General features: G+C 52.0%; 1 protein-coding gene across 3 annotated transcripts in view; it reads left to right on the forward strand.

The window, feature by feature from the left end:
• The window catches only part of ABCC6 (ATP binding cassette subfamily C member 6), a 63,629-nt gene that overhangs the window by 18,210 nt on the left and 29,001 nt on the right, over positions 1 to 16,418 (forward strand). For all 3 annotated transcript variants that reach the window (XM_081255665.1, XM_081255666.1, XM_081255667.1), the window contains 11 exons: positions 112 to 289; positions 2,999 to 3,160; positions 5,982 to 6,074; positions 6,270 to 6,473; positions 7,038 to 7,184; positions 7,837 to 7,924; positions 10,038 to 10,113; positions 11,862 to 11,988; positions 12,145 to 12,321; positions 14,532 to 14,699; positions 15,453 to 15,627. In XM_081255665.1, the coding sequence (XP_081111791.1) occupies positions 112 to 289; positions 2,999 to 3,160; positions 5,982 to 6,074; positions 6,270 to 6,473; positions 7,038 to 7,184; positions 7,837 to 7,924; positions 10,038 to 10,113; positions 11,862 to 11,988; positions 12,145 to 12,321; positions 14,532 to 14,699; positions 15,453 to 15,627 (1,595 nt within the window). The remainder of the gene's footprint in view (positions 1 to 111; positions 290 to 2,998; positions 3,161 to 5,981; positions 6,075 to 6,269; positions 6,474 to 7,037; positions 7,185 to 7,836; positions 7,925 to 10,037; positions 10,114 to 11,861; positions 11,989 to 12,144; positions 12,322 to 14,531; positions 14,700 to 15,452; positions 15,628 to 16,418) is intronic.

Consider the following 16,418-nt stretch of genomic DNA (forward strand, 5'->3'; position numbering starts at 1 on the left):
ATGATTGCAACCATTTTTGTAGAAAACGAAAAAGAACCCCATACTGTCTGGTCCTCCAGACCTGGCCAGGCTTAGGCAGAGGCAATAGCCATGGGTGCCCTTTCTCACCAGCCTCTTCCTGGAGTTTATTGGTGACCCCAAGACCCCGGCCTGGAAGGGCTATCTTCTCGCCATGCTGATGTTCCTCTCTGCCTGCCTGCAAACACTGTTCGAGCAGCAGCACATGTACAGACTCAAGGTGCTACAGATGAGGCTGCGAATGGCCATCACGGGCCTGGTGTACAGAAAGGTGAGCCCCAGGGGAGAGGTGTGGCCTTTCCTCTCTCTCCACCCTGTCCCAATTTACAGACAAATGTTCCAGCCAAAAAGAGGAATGTTCCTGAACCGTTACTGTCATCAGTGCCTAAAACCACACTCATTCATCACTTTACTCATAGTTGCTCACACTACACCCTCACCTTCTTGGCTATTTCTATAAGGCCTTGCGTGATCTGACCCTGGCACCTCTTCTATCTGATCACATCACACACTTCCTTCACACTTCTTTCACTTTCCTCTAGCCCCACAGGTCTTCTTTCAGTTCCTCAAGCACGCCAAACAATCTCCCACCTCAGGGCCTTTGCACTTGCTGTTCCCACCGCCTGGGCACCCTTTCCACAACTCTTCATGTAGTGAACACTCACCCCCCTGAGGATAAAGGGCTAACCTACGGGCTGTGTGGAAACTGGATAAAGGTGGACTGTCAGCTATTTTACCAGGTAACACTGCTTACAATTAAAATGACCCCTGACCCACTGGTAAATTGCATCTGGGCTTGAAGTTCTGCCAATGAACTATGATACCTGGAGGTAAGCAATAGCATTGGGCTTCTCTCTGTGCAGTGATTCTTGTCCCCTTGGGGGACCTTGGAACCGAAACCCATGAGGCTGCTGCTCTAAGAGATGTTGGCCCCTCTGGGGTCTGGAGCATCTGAGCAAGGCAGTCCTGTGTAAGCCCCTTTCTCTCACACCTGAGCTGTCACTTGGGAAAGAAGGGGGCAAAGGGATCAGCTCCTGGATGGCCGTGTGAGTGGCTCCCGAGTTTCAGGCCACATCCCCCTGAGCACACTGGAGCTGGTGTGGCCTGTCCAGTCTTGGGAGTCCACACATGGAGCTGAGGCTGCAGGAAGATGACCCGAAGGCTTTGCTCTTCCCGTCCCCACCCTCGGGGCAGCCGCCTTCATCACCTGATGAGGCCATACCCCTCCACTCTGCCCTCTGGGCTGCTTCAGTTTTAACTGGGTCTTATTTTCTGTATCTGGTGCTTTGACATCTGGGGTCTTGCTGACCCTGGAGGGACTGCCCCTCTGTCCCTCGCAGGGTCAGCCAGTTCCCAGAGATGCTAAGTGACTCATCTGAAAGCATCTCTTTCACATGCAAGCCGACCAGTCCAGAGCTCACACCCCAACTGCCTTCTTTTTGGGCCCTAACACTCTAGGCCACTATCCCCTGCCCTAATCGCCCCAGGACTGGGTACCAGACAATGAGGCCCAGCTCCTATGCCCAGAGCCTGGTGGAATTATTCAAACTAGCCAATCCTAAGCCTGCTTACCCTGCCTGACCTTCCCATGAAAACCACAACAAGCTCTTGCCTGTGGCCCCCCCAACCCTGCAGCATCCTGGTGCTTCCCCCAGTGGCCCTCTCATAGTGTGGGGTGCCCCCTCCTCTTGAGATCTGTGAGTATAATAAACCCTCTTTTCAGGGCAGTCTTCCCTGATCTGTGGGCTTGCCATGCCTGAATAATGATAAAACCTATATTTTAAAACACTTCTTCATGGCACTCATCGTAATTACTATTAAAGGATGAACTATGTAAATCTTTAGTTAATTTTGTTCCCCAGCTCAAACTCCACTCTGAAGAGAGCAAGTGCCCTGCCTCTGTTGATCACAGTACTCACCTCAGAGTGAGGCCCTACAGAGCAGGTGCTCAGTAAAGATTTGAAGATTTTTTTTTCAGAATTTCTACACTCAATCATTTCCAGCTCACCACTTCACCCCCTCACTTCTTGCCTGACACACTCAGCAGAGAGAGGACTGCCAGTAGAACGTAGCATTCAACAGGCTGGAAGGGGTCCACTGTGACCCCAGAGTTAGGGCAAATTTGGGGCTGCCAGAAAACCAGCTTGGTGTCTGAGAGGCACACTGAATGCCTGCAGGGGTCAGTCTAACACCCTGTCTAGCCCATGTCTTGCCTCTGTCATCCTGGATTCCAATCCTGGCCCAGCCACTTAGGAGCCCTCTGGCTTTGGGCAAATTGGTCAATTTCTCTGTGCCTCAGTTTCCTTAGCTGTGAAATGGGGTTAATAATTCTGCATCTCACTGATTCTAGTCTCACTTTTTTTTCTCTTTTTAACTTCTGAAATCAAGATGTTTTAATTTAGTTGGCATTGATTTTTTTCCCATAGTGATACAAAAATAGACAGTACTTTATCCACAGTGTTTTAGATTGAATGAAATATGGCAGTACCTCTTCCATACAGTTGTCCAATGTGCCCCATCGCAGAAAATGGTGAAACTGTTAGTTTATTTAGCACAGTGCCTAGGATATAGCGCTCAGCAGATGACCACCATTATCAGCATGAATCCAAGGTTTTTATGTAGTGTTATTAATTGTTATTAGTCCAGTGCTTTAGGGGTTTCAGAGTATTTTCATTTTTGTCTTCTCCCTGGAGTCTCACAATGGGAGGTTAGCTGAGGAGATTTTATTAGCCCACTCTACAGATGAGTGAACTGAGGCTCAGATGGTAAAGAAATCTGCCTCAGCCAGCAGGGGCAGCACAACTTAGACCCCGGCCTGCTGGGTGGCTGTTGTCTTGCTCAGTCCAAGCCGTGGGCCTCCCTCCCTCCTGGGCCCTTCCTCCCTCCGTGGGCCTCCCTGCCTCCATGGGCCTCCCTAACTGCCCCTCACCCCCTCCTTCCCTCCTTCCCGACTCAGGTCTCCGTCTTCTGCCCCTCCCAGGTCCTGGCTCTGTCCAGCAGCTCCAGAAAGGCCAGCGCAGTGGGGGACGTGGTCAACCTGGTGTCTGTGGATGTGCAGCGGCTGACCGAGAGCATCACCTACCTCAACGGGCTGTGGCTGCCGCTCATCTGGATCATCGTCTGCTTTCTCTACCTCTGGCAGGTGTGCTGGGGCAGAGGGAGCTGGGATTTGAGTTGAATCCTCCTCCCCCCACCTTCTTAATCCTAGCTCCATCTGCACACTGCAGGCTGACGTAATGGGCAAAGTCTTAGACGAGGATGACCTTCACTTCACCTTGGGCAGGATGCTCACCTCTGGGGGCCTCAGTTTCCTCGTCTGTATGATGATGATGGTGATGACATTGGCACTTTTTGGGTGTGATATCGGGGTACCAAGTGGGCAGATTAGGCATGTTTTGAAGTTACCAGTAATGGTAGGGCACCATCACCACCACCACTACCAACAACAAAAAAAATGGAAAGAAAATTTAGGGGAAAGAATTTACTACTTGGTTTTCAAAAAGCATAAAGTAGCCAACCAGGCAAAAAAAAAAAAAAATCAGAACTTTTTCTAACTTTCTTACGTCTGTTTTGTGGTGCAGGATTTTCTTTTTTCTTTTTAATTAAAATCACAGACTTTGTAGTGGGACTGCCTGGGTTCGAATCCTGCTTTCACCACTTGCTAGTTGTAAAACCTCCCGGTAAGTAACTTAGCCTCTCGGAGCCTCATTTCCTCATTGGCAAAGTGAGGATAGTAATTAACCAAAGTGCCCCAGCCCTTGAGTTGCTGAGGAATTAAATGAGCTCATACCTGTGAAGCACTTAGAAAGCACCTGGGACACAGCTATACCCTATAGGTGTTTAATTGTCTTGTTGGTTATGCATGGGGTGGGGCAGTTCATTTGAAGCTCTTCTTCAGCTCTGCTGCATGTGGGCTGGCTCCAGGCTCACAGGCTTTTCTGTAAAGGAGCAGATTGTAGATATTTTAGACGTTAGGGGCCATAGGGTCTCTCTCAAAACTATTTAACTCTGCCCTTCTAGTGCGCAAGCAGCCACAGACAATACTAATCAAACAGGCCTGGTGGTGTTCCAATAAAATTACTTATGGACACTGAAGTTTGAATTTCACGTAATTTACACATATCATGAAATCATCTTCATTTGATTTTCTTCAATCATTTTAAAATGTAAGAACGATTAACAATCTTTGTACGGCTTGAGGTCGGCATATAAACAGGAGAGATCTGGCCCATGTGTTGTGTTTCACAGGCCCCTGGGTGGGTGTATCAAAGGCATATTGATTGTGAGTGAGTGTGGAATGCTCCAGAATATCAGCTGTGTGTTATCATCATTACTGTACCTCTGCTACTGCTCCAGTGCCCCCACCATAAGGGCTTGGGGCCTGAACACTTTTTGACTTGCTACCTTGCAGTCTAGGACCTAGCATACAGAGGGTGCTCAGCAAGTGCATAAATGTTAGCTGTTATTATTAGAGAGGAAGGGAGGAAGGACACTGGGGAAAATGCAGGGCAGTTAAGCAGGCCTACCCGTGACTCAAGTGAAACTGCAAAAACACACCCATCACTTTCCCTGACTCTCGGCAGGTGGTCCTAACATCAGAAAGTAACCATGAAACCTTGGTAAAGGGGGAGGGGTAGGAATTGGGGTTGCTATAGTTAGCATTTGTAGCATTTTTGCCAGAGAGAGTTTATTTAACCTTCTGTTCACATTCCTTTGAATATTCTCCCCGCCCTGGCTGTAGGCAGGTGTTTGCCTTCTGGGCATCTCTCCATTTGGCCATTGGGAGGCGAAATTGCCGCATAAATGAAACACTGGCTTGCTAGGGCGTCAGGATTAGAAAGTAAACATTCTTAGGGGCTGAGAGGGGAAAATGAGGCCCACAGCCTGAGGAGGGGGGGTGGGGCTTGTCTAGAGAATGGACCCAAATGACCTCAGGAGGAATCTCACATCACAGCCACTTAAAAATCATTTACCCCACTCACCACCTCCACATTTTCCAGATAGAGAGGGAGGGAATATAACTGTCCCAAGTCACAAAGCTGGGGGGTAGGGCTGCCAGACAAAATACAGGACGTCCAGTTAAAGATGAATTTCAGATAAACAGCAGAATTTCTTTCTTTTTTTTTTTTTTTTTTTGCTGTACGCGGGCCTCTCACTGTTGTGGCCTCTCCCGTTGCGGAGCACAGGCTCCGGACGCGCAGGCTCAGCGGCCATGGCTCACAGGCCCAGCCGCTCCACGGCATGTGGGATCTTCCCAGACCGGGGCACGAACCCGTGTCCCCTGCATCGGCAGGCGGACTCTCAACCACTGCGCCACCAGGGAAGCCCCCAGAATTTCTTATTATAAGTATATCCCAAACATGACATGGGATATACTTATACTAAAAACTTATTTGCTGTTTATCTGAAATTCAAATTTCACTGGGCAGGCAGCTAAATATATTTATTTGCTAAATCTGGCAACCCTTGTCAAGGGATAATCATTGATTGTATGACACCAGCGCTCACTACAGACAGTGGGAACAGCTCCATTTCCATTTAATGTGAGAAACTGCAGCTTAGGGAGGGTCAGTAACTTGCCCAAGGCCACACCAGTATGTGTAAAGTCAGGATTTGAACCCAGATCCCGATTCCAGAGTCTGTCTTCACCGTTCTAGCCAGGCGCCGCCCTTGCCCTGCCCATCTAGGTGCATGACCCGTCTTGACTACGACCCTGTCCCCACTCCATTGTGTGAGGTGCATCATTTCCCCATCTCCCCTCCCTAACAAAGATGGCCTCCATCTTCCACAGGTATTTCCTTCTAAGGAGCCCATGAGTCCTGGTCTCTATGACCTGGTGGCTGCCCTCATTGGCCTCTCTGACCCCTCCCTGCCTTAGGGCCCAAGTCTGAGCCTCCCCCCACCCCTGTACTGACAGCTGGGCTTCTGGAATTGTCTCGTGACATCCTGCTCTTCGTCTCCAGCTTCTAGGGCCCTCTGCCCTCACCGCCATCGCTGTCTTCCTGAGCCTTCTCCCTCTGAATTTCTTCATCACCAAGAAGAGGAACCACCATCAGGTTTGGCATTGGAAGAAGGGACACTCCAGGCAGGACGGGGGCGGGAAGCCTGCAGGTCCTGGGTCCTGCACTGGTGCAGGGCAGTGGGGAGAAGACAGGTGTGGGGTGGGCGTGGTGGCGGCTTGCGGCGGTTGCAGAGAAGGAAAATCCCGGACTTGTCCCTGTCCCCTGCTCTCTTCTTCCCTCTGGTCCCAGGAAAAGCAAATGAGGGAGAAGGACTCTCGGGCGCGGCTCACCAGCTGCGTCCTCAGGAACGTGAGGACGGTCAAGTACCACGGCTGGGAGGGAGCCTTCCTGGACAGAGTCCTGCGCGTCCGGGCCCAGGAGTTGGGCGCCTTGAGGACCTCCAGCCTCCTCTTCTCTGTGTCTCTGGTGTCCTTCCAAGTGTCCACGTTCCTGGTGATGTCACTCTGGTCTCCCTGCAGAGCGTGGACTAGGGGAGGGAGTGCTGGGGGCGGGGATAAGGGCTCCCCATATAGGATCACAGGGTCACCATCACACCGACTGACCAGCACCTAGTGTGATCATCATATCAACGACACCTGGAACCAAAACACCACCAACCCCTGGAACAGAACCACCCCCTAGTGACATCCGGAACTAGAAATGCCACCAGGACCTAGAGCCCTCCATGGCTGCTGATACCTGCAACTTCAGAGTCATCTTCCCAGAGAGTCTAGAGTCACAAGTTCCACCCATGTCTAGAACCGCAAAAATGCCACCAAGATGGAAAACTGTGGTGTCCCTCGAAGCCTGGAACCAAGAGTTTCTGATTCTTAGAACAGGGTTCACATGCGTGCAACTCCTTTCATCAGTAGAAGAATTTGGGGGGAGATCTGGGTGGAGAGGAACCCATTCCCAAGTGGCAAGTGTGGCCACAAGGACCCTTGAGATACCACAGCTGGCCTGCCTTTCCTGGCCATGTTTAGCAGCTCAATGTCACCTCCTGTGTCTCCCACCCAGGTGGCACTGGTTGTGTTTGCTGTCCATACTCTGGTAGCCGAGGAGAATGCCATGGACGCTGAGAAGGCCTTCGTGACACTCACGGTCCTCAACATTCTCAACAAGGCCCAGGCTTTCCTGCCCTTCTCCATCCACTCCGTCGTCCAGGTGAGGTGGCAGGGAGGGGAGGCCGTCTTGGAGGAGCCTTGTAGGGGTGTAGCAGGCTGTGCCGGGGCAAGGAAACGAAGCAGGGAAAGAGACGGGAGGGCACCGGGAACAGCGGGAAGATGCCAGCAAACATCCTCAAAATAGGCAGCCTCACCTTTCCAGCAATTCCACATGCAAGAATTCAGTCTGGTTCCCTTTTTATACAAAGCAATTTCACTTCATTTCTCTTCCTCTACTGTCTGCACTCACACCGTGTGATGAAAATGAGAAAACTGGTCCAGCTGAGCCATCCCTATTTAACTATCCTTTCATCACGGAAGATGGGGTTGGGGCTGGGAGTGGAGAGGGTGCCTCCAGGTGGACAAAGTTTGCAATCATTCCTGATGACGGCCAACTGGAAAAGCCACCATCCGCTTCCGGGTCTGGTCTGCAGAATGGAAGCAAGGAGGTGGGAGGTCACCACTACCTCATTGTGCCAACCTCATGTGCATCGTTTTCCGTGACCTAGAAAGCTTTGTGCTGATGCCTTGCAAATGTGTAGGACTTGGTAGTCCGGAAGCTTTCCCACCATCTTGAGGCACCCGACACCCGACATCTGAGTTCTTTTTTTGCCCTTATGGCACAGTTGACCTAGGGCTTTGGTTTTTTCCAGGCCCGGGTGTCCTTTGACCGTCTGGCTGCCTTCCTCTGCCTGGAAGAAATTGACCCTGAGGCCGTGGACTCAAGGTCCTGCAGATGTGGTGAGAGCTGAGTTCAGCAGGAAGGGGGTGGGAGGGATGAGGGGAGCAGCAGGGCTCCCCCTTCCCACAGATGGAATGCCAGGATCCCAGCTGAGGGGCTGCCGGCATGTGCTGGCATGTGCAGACCAGGCCATCGGCCGTGTGACTAGGAAACAGATGCCATGTAAGGACTCTCCCCTTGTACCTAAGAAAGTATCAAGTTGCTTACCTAGAAATCACCCACATGGTGATTAGAAGTGTATCCTGTGACATTGGTGCCTGAATCCAAATTCTAGCTCCAGCACTGACCCCAACATGGGTGACCTTGGCCAGTTATTAATCTCTCTGAGCCTCAGTGTTCCCATCTGCAAAATGGACATGATGATCATTACAGCACCTCTGCATAGGATTGTTATGAGGGTTAAATGTGTCCTTTGAAGCATCGCAGTTAGAGCAGGGCCCTGCACAAAGTCAGCATTCAGTGCATTTTAGTTATAATTAGAATTATTATTGGGAGAAAACCCCAAAGAAGTCAGCAAAGAGGCCTCTAAATAACCCAAAATTGCTTTTTCTGAGGCTCCTCACAGCTCTGGGCACGTTTTCAGCTGGGCAAAGCTTTGTTCAGCCAAATCAGTGTGATGCGGGCATTCAGAGGTGGGCTCTGCATTCAAATCCCAGGTCTGCCTCGCCCAGCTGTGTGGCCCTGGGCAGTAACTCCCCCACTGCCAGCTCCGTTCCCCATTGTGTCACCCCACCTCCACCAGGATCACCCTGAGGGCCACCAAAAGATAGCAGGTCCCAGGTCTCAGGAGCTGCCCAATAAATAGCTTAGGGTCCGTGATGTCGTGCCTTTATCCCCACAGGAGGGCCCCATGGACCCTGGACCAGAGACCCCTGAGGGTTATTTGAGTCATGACTTTGACACACCTGGTCACCTGCCTGCGGCCAGAGCCTCATACTGCCCCCCGCAGTCTCAGTCCCTGCTGTTCCCCCAAAGGTGTGTGACAGTGAGATTAACACAGACACCGACAGCTAATGTTGACCAAGTATTTACCACGAGCCAGCACATTCAAAGTGCTTTACTTAGCGGTGACCCCCTCACTCCTCACCACAACACTATGGGATGGATACCTCTACGACCCACCCATTTTACAGATGGGGAAATGGAGAAGCATCCCCACACCCCAGACCATTAAGAAAGGACAAGACCCCAGAGTAGGGTAGCCAGATTCACAAAGAAAAACATAGGACTCCCAGTTAAATTTGAATTTCGCATACTCAGAAAATAGGTTTTTTTAGTCTTAGTAGCTCCCATGCAATATGTGGCAGCATAATTATCCTTAAAAAGTACTCATTGTTTATCCAAAATTCAGATGTAACTGGACCTCCTGCATTTTGTCTGCAACCCTCCCCTAGAGACCATCCAGTCCAGGGGGTGTCAATGGGTGTCAACCGCTCATTAGATGTAAGATTCTCGGGCCCTACCCCCATGGAAATTCTCATTTATTGGTTTGGGCTGAGCCATGGAGAGCTTTGTGTTTTAAAAAATCTTTCCAGGTGATTCTAAATGTGTATTCAGTGTCCAAAACCACTAAATCTGGCTCCTCCCTCATTATATAGATAAAACATCTGAGACCCAGGGACATAGGGAGACCATATGTCCCTGGTTACGTCTGTGGTCCCAGTGAAATTAATAACACTCCCTTCACTCTCCAGAGTCCCGGATCAGGTGATAAATTGTATCAGAAGCCCACTAACCTTTTCTATGAAGGACCCAATTGTACATATTTTAGGCTTTCCAAGGCCCTTTGTTCTCTGTTGTAACTGCTCACCTTTGCCTTTGTAGTGTGAAAGCAGCCATAGCACTACATAAATGAATGGGCATGGCTGTGTTCCAATAAAACTTTATAAAAATAGGCAGCAGACAGGATCTGGCCCCTGGGCCATGGTTTGCCGACCCCTGAGTTGTATAACCATCTGGCAGGGAGAGAATATAACCACCACAGGGTCACACACAAGCCAGTGAGTGGAGGGACAGTTTGTTTAGTGGAAGAGATTTCCTGTTGCCTGGGGGTCTCTTAGAGGAGGGGCCAGCCGGGAGCATCTCTTATAACTGGTCTTTAATGCCCTGCAGCCACTGGAGAGGATTACATCAGAATACAGGAAGGCACCTTCGCTTGGTCCCAGGAAAGCCCTCCCTGCCTGCACAGGTACAGGTGGTTTCCCTGGTGACAACCTTCCTGTTTCCGTTGACGAAGTTGGGGAGGATGGGAAAGCTGGGAAAGCTGGGAAAGCTGGGAAAGGGAGAGCTCCTGCCCATGGAGGGGGAACAGGGCATCTGAGCCTCACCCAACGGGGAGGAGATGGCTCTCTGGTCCCCAGGCTGGTCACGATGATGCCAAGGGAAGCCTGGCCAAGAACTGCCCCAAGGCCCGGCCCAGTCAGCTGTGGGTGCTTCTGTGCCTCCTGTGTCAGACTGGTCATTGTCACCTCCAGCCCCCAACTATTTGGCTGGGTCTCTATGGCAGAAAACCCCAGCCAACCCCAAAACTCCCTGTGAAGGGAAAGAAAACACCCGGGGCCGTATTTGTGTTTCTTGTCATTTGCTCATTTCATTGTATTCATTGAGCACTTGCTATGTGCCAGGTCTTGTTCTAGGAACTGGGAATAGAGTGAAGAAAACAGATAAGAACCCTGTGCTCTTGGCGCTGATGTTCTGATCGGGGGTGGGTGGGGGGTGCACGAATGAGAAATCAGGGTCGGGGGGCAGAGCACGATGTCAAAGGAGGGGTGTGTGCAGTGAGGGAAGGCTTGGCATTTAAACAGAGGTCAAATGAGGGGAAGGAATGAGCCTTGCACGTGTCTGGGAGAGGAGCTTTCTAAGCAGTGGGAACAGCAAGTGCAAAGGTCCTGAGGCAGGAGTATGCCTGGACCCAGGATTCTCCACCTCAGCACTGCTGATGTTTGGGGCTGGATAGTTCTTTGTCATGGGGGCTGTCCTGTGCACTGTAGCATGATTAGCAGAACCCCCAGTATCTACCCACTAGATTCCAGCAGCAGCCACACCAGGGATAACAACTGAAAGTGTCTCTAGACATTGCCACGTGACACCTGCAGGGCACAATCCCCCCAGGTGTGTTTAGGAAGCAGGAAGTCAGCATGGCCGCAGCAATGGGATGCTGGGTGTCCTTCATGATTGTTAGGACCTCAGCTTTTACCCTGAGTGAAACAGGAACCGCCAGGGGCTTCAGCGGGAGAGTGTCATGAGCCGGCTTGGGTTTGAACAGGTCCCTTGGGCCCGTGCATGGAGGACAAGACTGCATGACACAGAAAGGGGCGGGGAGCGAGGGCAGAAGCAGGAAGAGTGGTGAGGAGCTTGTGGCAATGACCTGGGCAAGAGGAGATGCTGGTTAAACCTCCTGCCCAGTAAACCCTGTGTGGTGCGGGTACATGTGTACACACGGGTGTACATGCGTGTGTGCAGATGTGTGCATGCACGGGCGTGTGTGAGAGCATGTTTGTGTGTGTGCCTGCACTTGTGTGTGCATGGATTTTGTATATGTTGTGGGCATATGTCTGTGTGTACACATGTGTGAATATGTGCACTTGTGTGAGGGTGTGTATCTGTGTGTGTGCAGTCTGTGTATGTAGTATATGTGTGCACAGACACATGTGCCCCATGTGTGCTTGCATGTGTGCATCTGTGTACATGCATGCAAGTGTGCACATACACATGTGCGTGCGTGTATGTGGGCACATGTACGATCACATGCAGGATGGCTGCTCGCATAGCCAGACAGGGATCGGGAGAGGGAAGGATGGCCCCCAGACATCCTCTTAGTGGCGCCCCCACCCCAGGTGTGTCATCAGCAGCCAAGGCTGGCTCTGTCTGGGGTTCACTCAGACAGACTCGGGCTGAATCCTACCCAGGGAAACGTCACCCCTTCTGTGTTGCCAGGATCAACCTCACGGTGCCCCAGGGCTGCCTGCTGGCTGTCGTCGGTCCAGTGGGGGCAGGAAAGTCCTCCTTGCTCTCCGCCCTCCTTGGGGAGCTGTCAAAGGTGGAGGGGTCCGTGAGCATCAAGGTGAGGCCGCACCCCTGCCTGTTGGCTGGAATGTCCCCGTCTCTGCCCCTCCCTGTTCCCCGTCTCACAGCTGAGCTCCCTGCTGCCTTCCACCGCCACCAAGAGCCCAGCTCCCACCGTTCCTCCTCCGTCCCCATCAGCCTCCTTGTGTTTTAGGGTCCAGTGGCTTACGTGCCGCAGGAGGCCTGGGTCCAGAACATGTCCGTGGTAGACAACGTGTGCTTCGGGCAGGAGCTGGACCTGCCGTGGCTGGAGAGGGTCCTGGAGGCCTGTGCCCTGTGGCCAGACGTGGGCAGCTTCCCTGCAGGAGTCCACACCCAAACTGGGGAGCAGGTGAGGGTCTTTGGGCCTTCTTGGGCCAGGGAGGCATGGCGGCTGAGGGCCATTTGCCACCCTGACCTGTGGGCGGTGTGGTGGGAAGGTCACTGGGGGGGGCAGGGAGGTAGGGGAGAAAAGGGGCCCAGCTCAGAGCCAAGCACATAGCAGGTGCTCAATAAATAGTTATTAATGAGTGAATGGTTGAAAACAGAGACTGAGGAGAGGCTGGGAGATGTGGCAGAGCTTGGTGGTGAGGGGCTCTCCAACAACTGGGAATGAGGTGATCCAGGCTCCTGCCTTGCCTCTCTGGGTGGAACTGGTCGAATTGCTTCCCCTCTCTGGACCTCACCAAAGGGTCTGGGCAGAGATGTCCAATAAACAGGATGTATGCATCTGGAGCTATGGGTTGGGTGGGGATTGGCAACTTATGACCCACAGGTCGAATCTGGCCCACCGTCTGGGTTTGTAAATAAAGTTTTATTGGGACCCAGCCATGCACATTCATTTACCTGTGGTCCATGGCTGCTCTTGCACGATAAGGGCAGAGATGAGCAGTTGTGACAGAGACCAGGGCAGTGGGGGTGGGGCGGTGTGCCCACAAAGCTTTAAGTAGTTACTTTCTGGTCCTTTACAGAAAACACTTGCTGACCTCCAGATTAGGGAATTGAGAGTGGAAAAGTGGAAGTTTAAGTTAAGTAAATGGGTGAGGTTTCCTCTAGGGAAGAGGAGAGGGCCCTGGAAAGGGTCTGGAGGAGCCAGAGAGATCAGCTGAGAAGGAACATCTAGGGAGGAGGATGAGGCATCGTGCAGTCAAAGGAAAGGGGTTTCAGAAGGAGGTGGGTGCCTGCTGCCGGCTACGTCTGTCCAGCTGTGTCACATCCTAAACCAAACGTGATTTCCCGTTACCTCCTCCCCCGAAGCTCGCCCCATCCTGGGTGATGGAAGCTCCATCCTTCCAGAGCTCAGATCCAAAACCTTGGCATCCTCGATTCCTCTCTTTTTCTTACACCCACATCTAATTCGTCAGCAAATCCTGTTGGATCCACCTTGGAGGCAGATCCAGAATGTTCCAGTCCCCACATCAGCTCTCCCCACATTGCTGCAGGAGCCCCTGGCTGCCCTCCTTGTTTCTGTCCTCACCCCTAATAGGCTAATCCCAGTGCAGCAGCCAAAGGGATTCTTTTCAGACCTGTCAGTTCATGTCCTTTGTCTGCTCAGAACCCTCCAGGTCTCCCCATCCCCTCAGAGTCATAGCCACAGTGCTGACCATCACTGACAAGGCACGCCCCCACGACCTGACCCCAGTTATCTCCGACTTCATCTCCCATCATACTCCTTCTTTCCTGCTTCTCTCCAGCCACATGGATCTCCATGATGTTCCTTGAACACCCAAAGTATGCTCCTACCTCAGGGCCTTTGCACCTGCTGTTCTGTCTGCTTGTAAAGCTGTTTCTCAGGAGTTCACATGGTTCATCCCGCCAAGTCTCTTAGTGGAGAGTAGCTTTTCCTGACCACCTTACCCAGCACAGCAACCCTGCTCACGCCAGTACACCCTACACCCTTCCCTTGCTCTATTCTTCTTCATGGTGTATAACACCATCTGATAGGTGATAACATTTTATGTGTTTGTTTATTGATTATCTCTCTCCCACCCCACCCTCATTAGAGTGAAGGATCCATGAAAGCAGGGATGAGGTTTTGTTCATTGCTGTGTCCCCAGAGCCTAGAACACTGCTGGGTACATAATAGCCATGCAGTAAATATGAGTGGAATGAATGAATAAGTGAAAGAACAAAAGGAAGGAAGAGAAGAAGGGAGGAAGGGAATGGAAGAAAAAAGAAAGAAAGGAAGAAAGAAAGAAAAAGAAAGAAAAAGAAGGAAAGAAAATAAGAACATAAGGACTAAAAAGCTACCACTGGATTAGGCAACAGGGGAGTGAACAGTGTCCTTGAGGAAGGCTGCATCAGTGGAGAAATGGGAACAGAAGCCAGACTCAAGTGGAGGGAGCAGTGGGTGCAGGAAGCTTGTCTGGAAAGGGGAGAAGCCAGGCAGGGTGGAAGCTGGAGGGGATGTTGGCTTGAGAGCAAGTGTTTCAAGCTGGAGGTGGCCCTAGAGGACAGGCACCATGAGCCATAGCTCACTCTGATGAGCAGACCCGGCCCCCGTCACACCGCTTCACCCAGCAGGTGGAGACGCAGGCCCCTGTCTCTCTCTTATGGCCACAGGGCATGAATCTCTCTGGGGGCCAGAAGCAGCGGCTGAGCCTGGCCCGGGCTGTGTACAGGAAGGCTGCTGTGTACCTGCTGGATGACCCCCTGGCAGCCCTGGATGCCCATGTCGGCCAGCATGTCTTCAAACAGGTCATCGGGCCTGGTGGGCTGCTCCAGGGAACGGTAAGTTTGGGAAAATGTCTCAGAGGGCATAGAGCAAAGGCAGAGAAAGTCCTAACCCAAGTCTGCTCACCACCATGCTCCATGAATCCAGTGTTCCTCTTTGTAATGGTCAGCTTTTGCTGTGACAATGCTGCATAACAAACAACCCCTAAATGTCAGTGGCTCACAGCAGCAGTCATTTCTTTTTTTTTTTTGGCTGCACTAGGTCTTCATTGCTGCGCGGGCTTTCTCTAGTTGCAGTGAGCAGGGACTACTCTTCATTACGGTGCACGGGCTTCTCATTGTGGTGGCTTCTCTTGTTGCGGAGCACAGGCTTCAGTAGTTATGGCACATGGGTCCTAGAGCGCAGGCTCAGTAGTTGTGGCACATGGGCTTTGTGGCTCCGTGGCATGTGGGATCTTCCCAGACCAGGGATCAAACCCATGTCCCCTGAATTGGCAGGCAGATTCTTAACCACTGCGCCACCAGGGAAGTCCAAGCAGTCATTTCGTGCTTCTGGGTCTGTGGTTAAACTACCAGCTCTGCCTCAGGTCACTGGCCAGGTTCAGTTGAACTCCGTGTCTTCTGGTTTCGGGACAGTTTGAAGGAGTCCCTTGATTTCACTGTTGGGAGATGCTATTTTTGAGAAAAAGGGCAGGAGCACAAGAAGGAGAGCTTTCCCCACTCTGAGCCCCAGGACACTCCCGGCCCATTCCCCCAGCTCTGCAACAGTGGTCCAGCACACGAGTGTAAATTCCATCCCTTCCTGCCCAGACACGGATTCTCGTCACCCATGCGCTCCACGTCCTGCCCCAGGCTGATTGGATCGTGGTGCTGGAAGATGGGGCCATTGTAGAGGTGGGTTCCTTCCAGGAGCTTCTGCACAGGAAGGGGACCCTGGCAGGCCTTCTGGATGGAGCCAGACAGCCAGGAGATGGAGGAGAAGAAGGTACTGGCTGGGCTTTGCTGGTTCTCTGTGCCTGGCTTCTGCCACCCCTGGGGAGAAGGTTCCACAGATCCCACTGGCCAGAGTGGAGCACTCTGGCCATACCCTCCCTGCAGGCACAGGCCTGGAGGCAGACGCCTCTCCCACAAGGCCACCCATCCCCCAGTAAGAGCCAGTGGCACCTTCTATGAGCCAGGGGCTGTGCTAAGTGCTTCTATAAACATGCATTGTCTCATTTGGTCTCTACAACACCCGTGGGAGACACCTGCAATTATGGCTGCCACTTTTCAGATGAGCATCTCAGGCCAAAGAGAGTTAAATAATTTGCCCAAGGTCACATTAGAACTTGGGTGTGTTCAACTCCAGGGTCTGTGCTTGAAACTGCTACAGAGACTGAGCAAAGAGGTCATTTGGTGCCTTGAGGCCAGAGGCCCCCAACATGCCAGCTAGGGCTTCTACTAATCCAGAGAACACAGTGCCCACTGGAAAAATGACAGTGTTCTGGAAGTGAAGTCAGTGGTCCAAGCACAGCCACAGTGAGTGATAAAGAACAGCCAGGGGTCTCTCCATTCACTCATTTAGTCACCACTTAGCCCCTATGGGTCAGTACTGTACTTAGCTCCATTTTATAGATGAGGACTGAGGCCCAGAAGTTAAGGAACTCGTCCAAGTTTACCTGGCTCATAGGTGGCAGTGTTGGGCTTTGAACCTCCAACTGCAGGCTGTGTGCTGCCCCTGCATGACAGAGGGGGTTTCACAGCCAGGTCCCCCGTCCCAGCCTCTGCCTCCTCTGT

The sequence above is a fragment of the Mesoplodon bidens genome, assembly GCF_964165515.1.
Source record: "Mesoplodon bidens genome assembly, chromosome: 15".
In the NCBI taxonomy this organism is placed as follows: Eukaryota; Metazoa; Chordata; class Mammalia; order Artiodactyla; family Ziphiidae; genus Mesoplodon; species Mesoplodon bidens.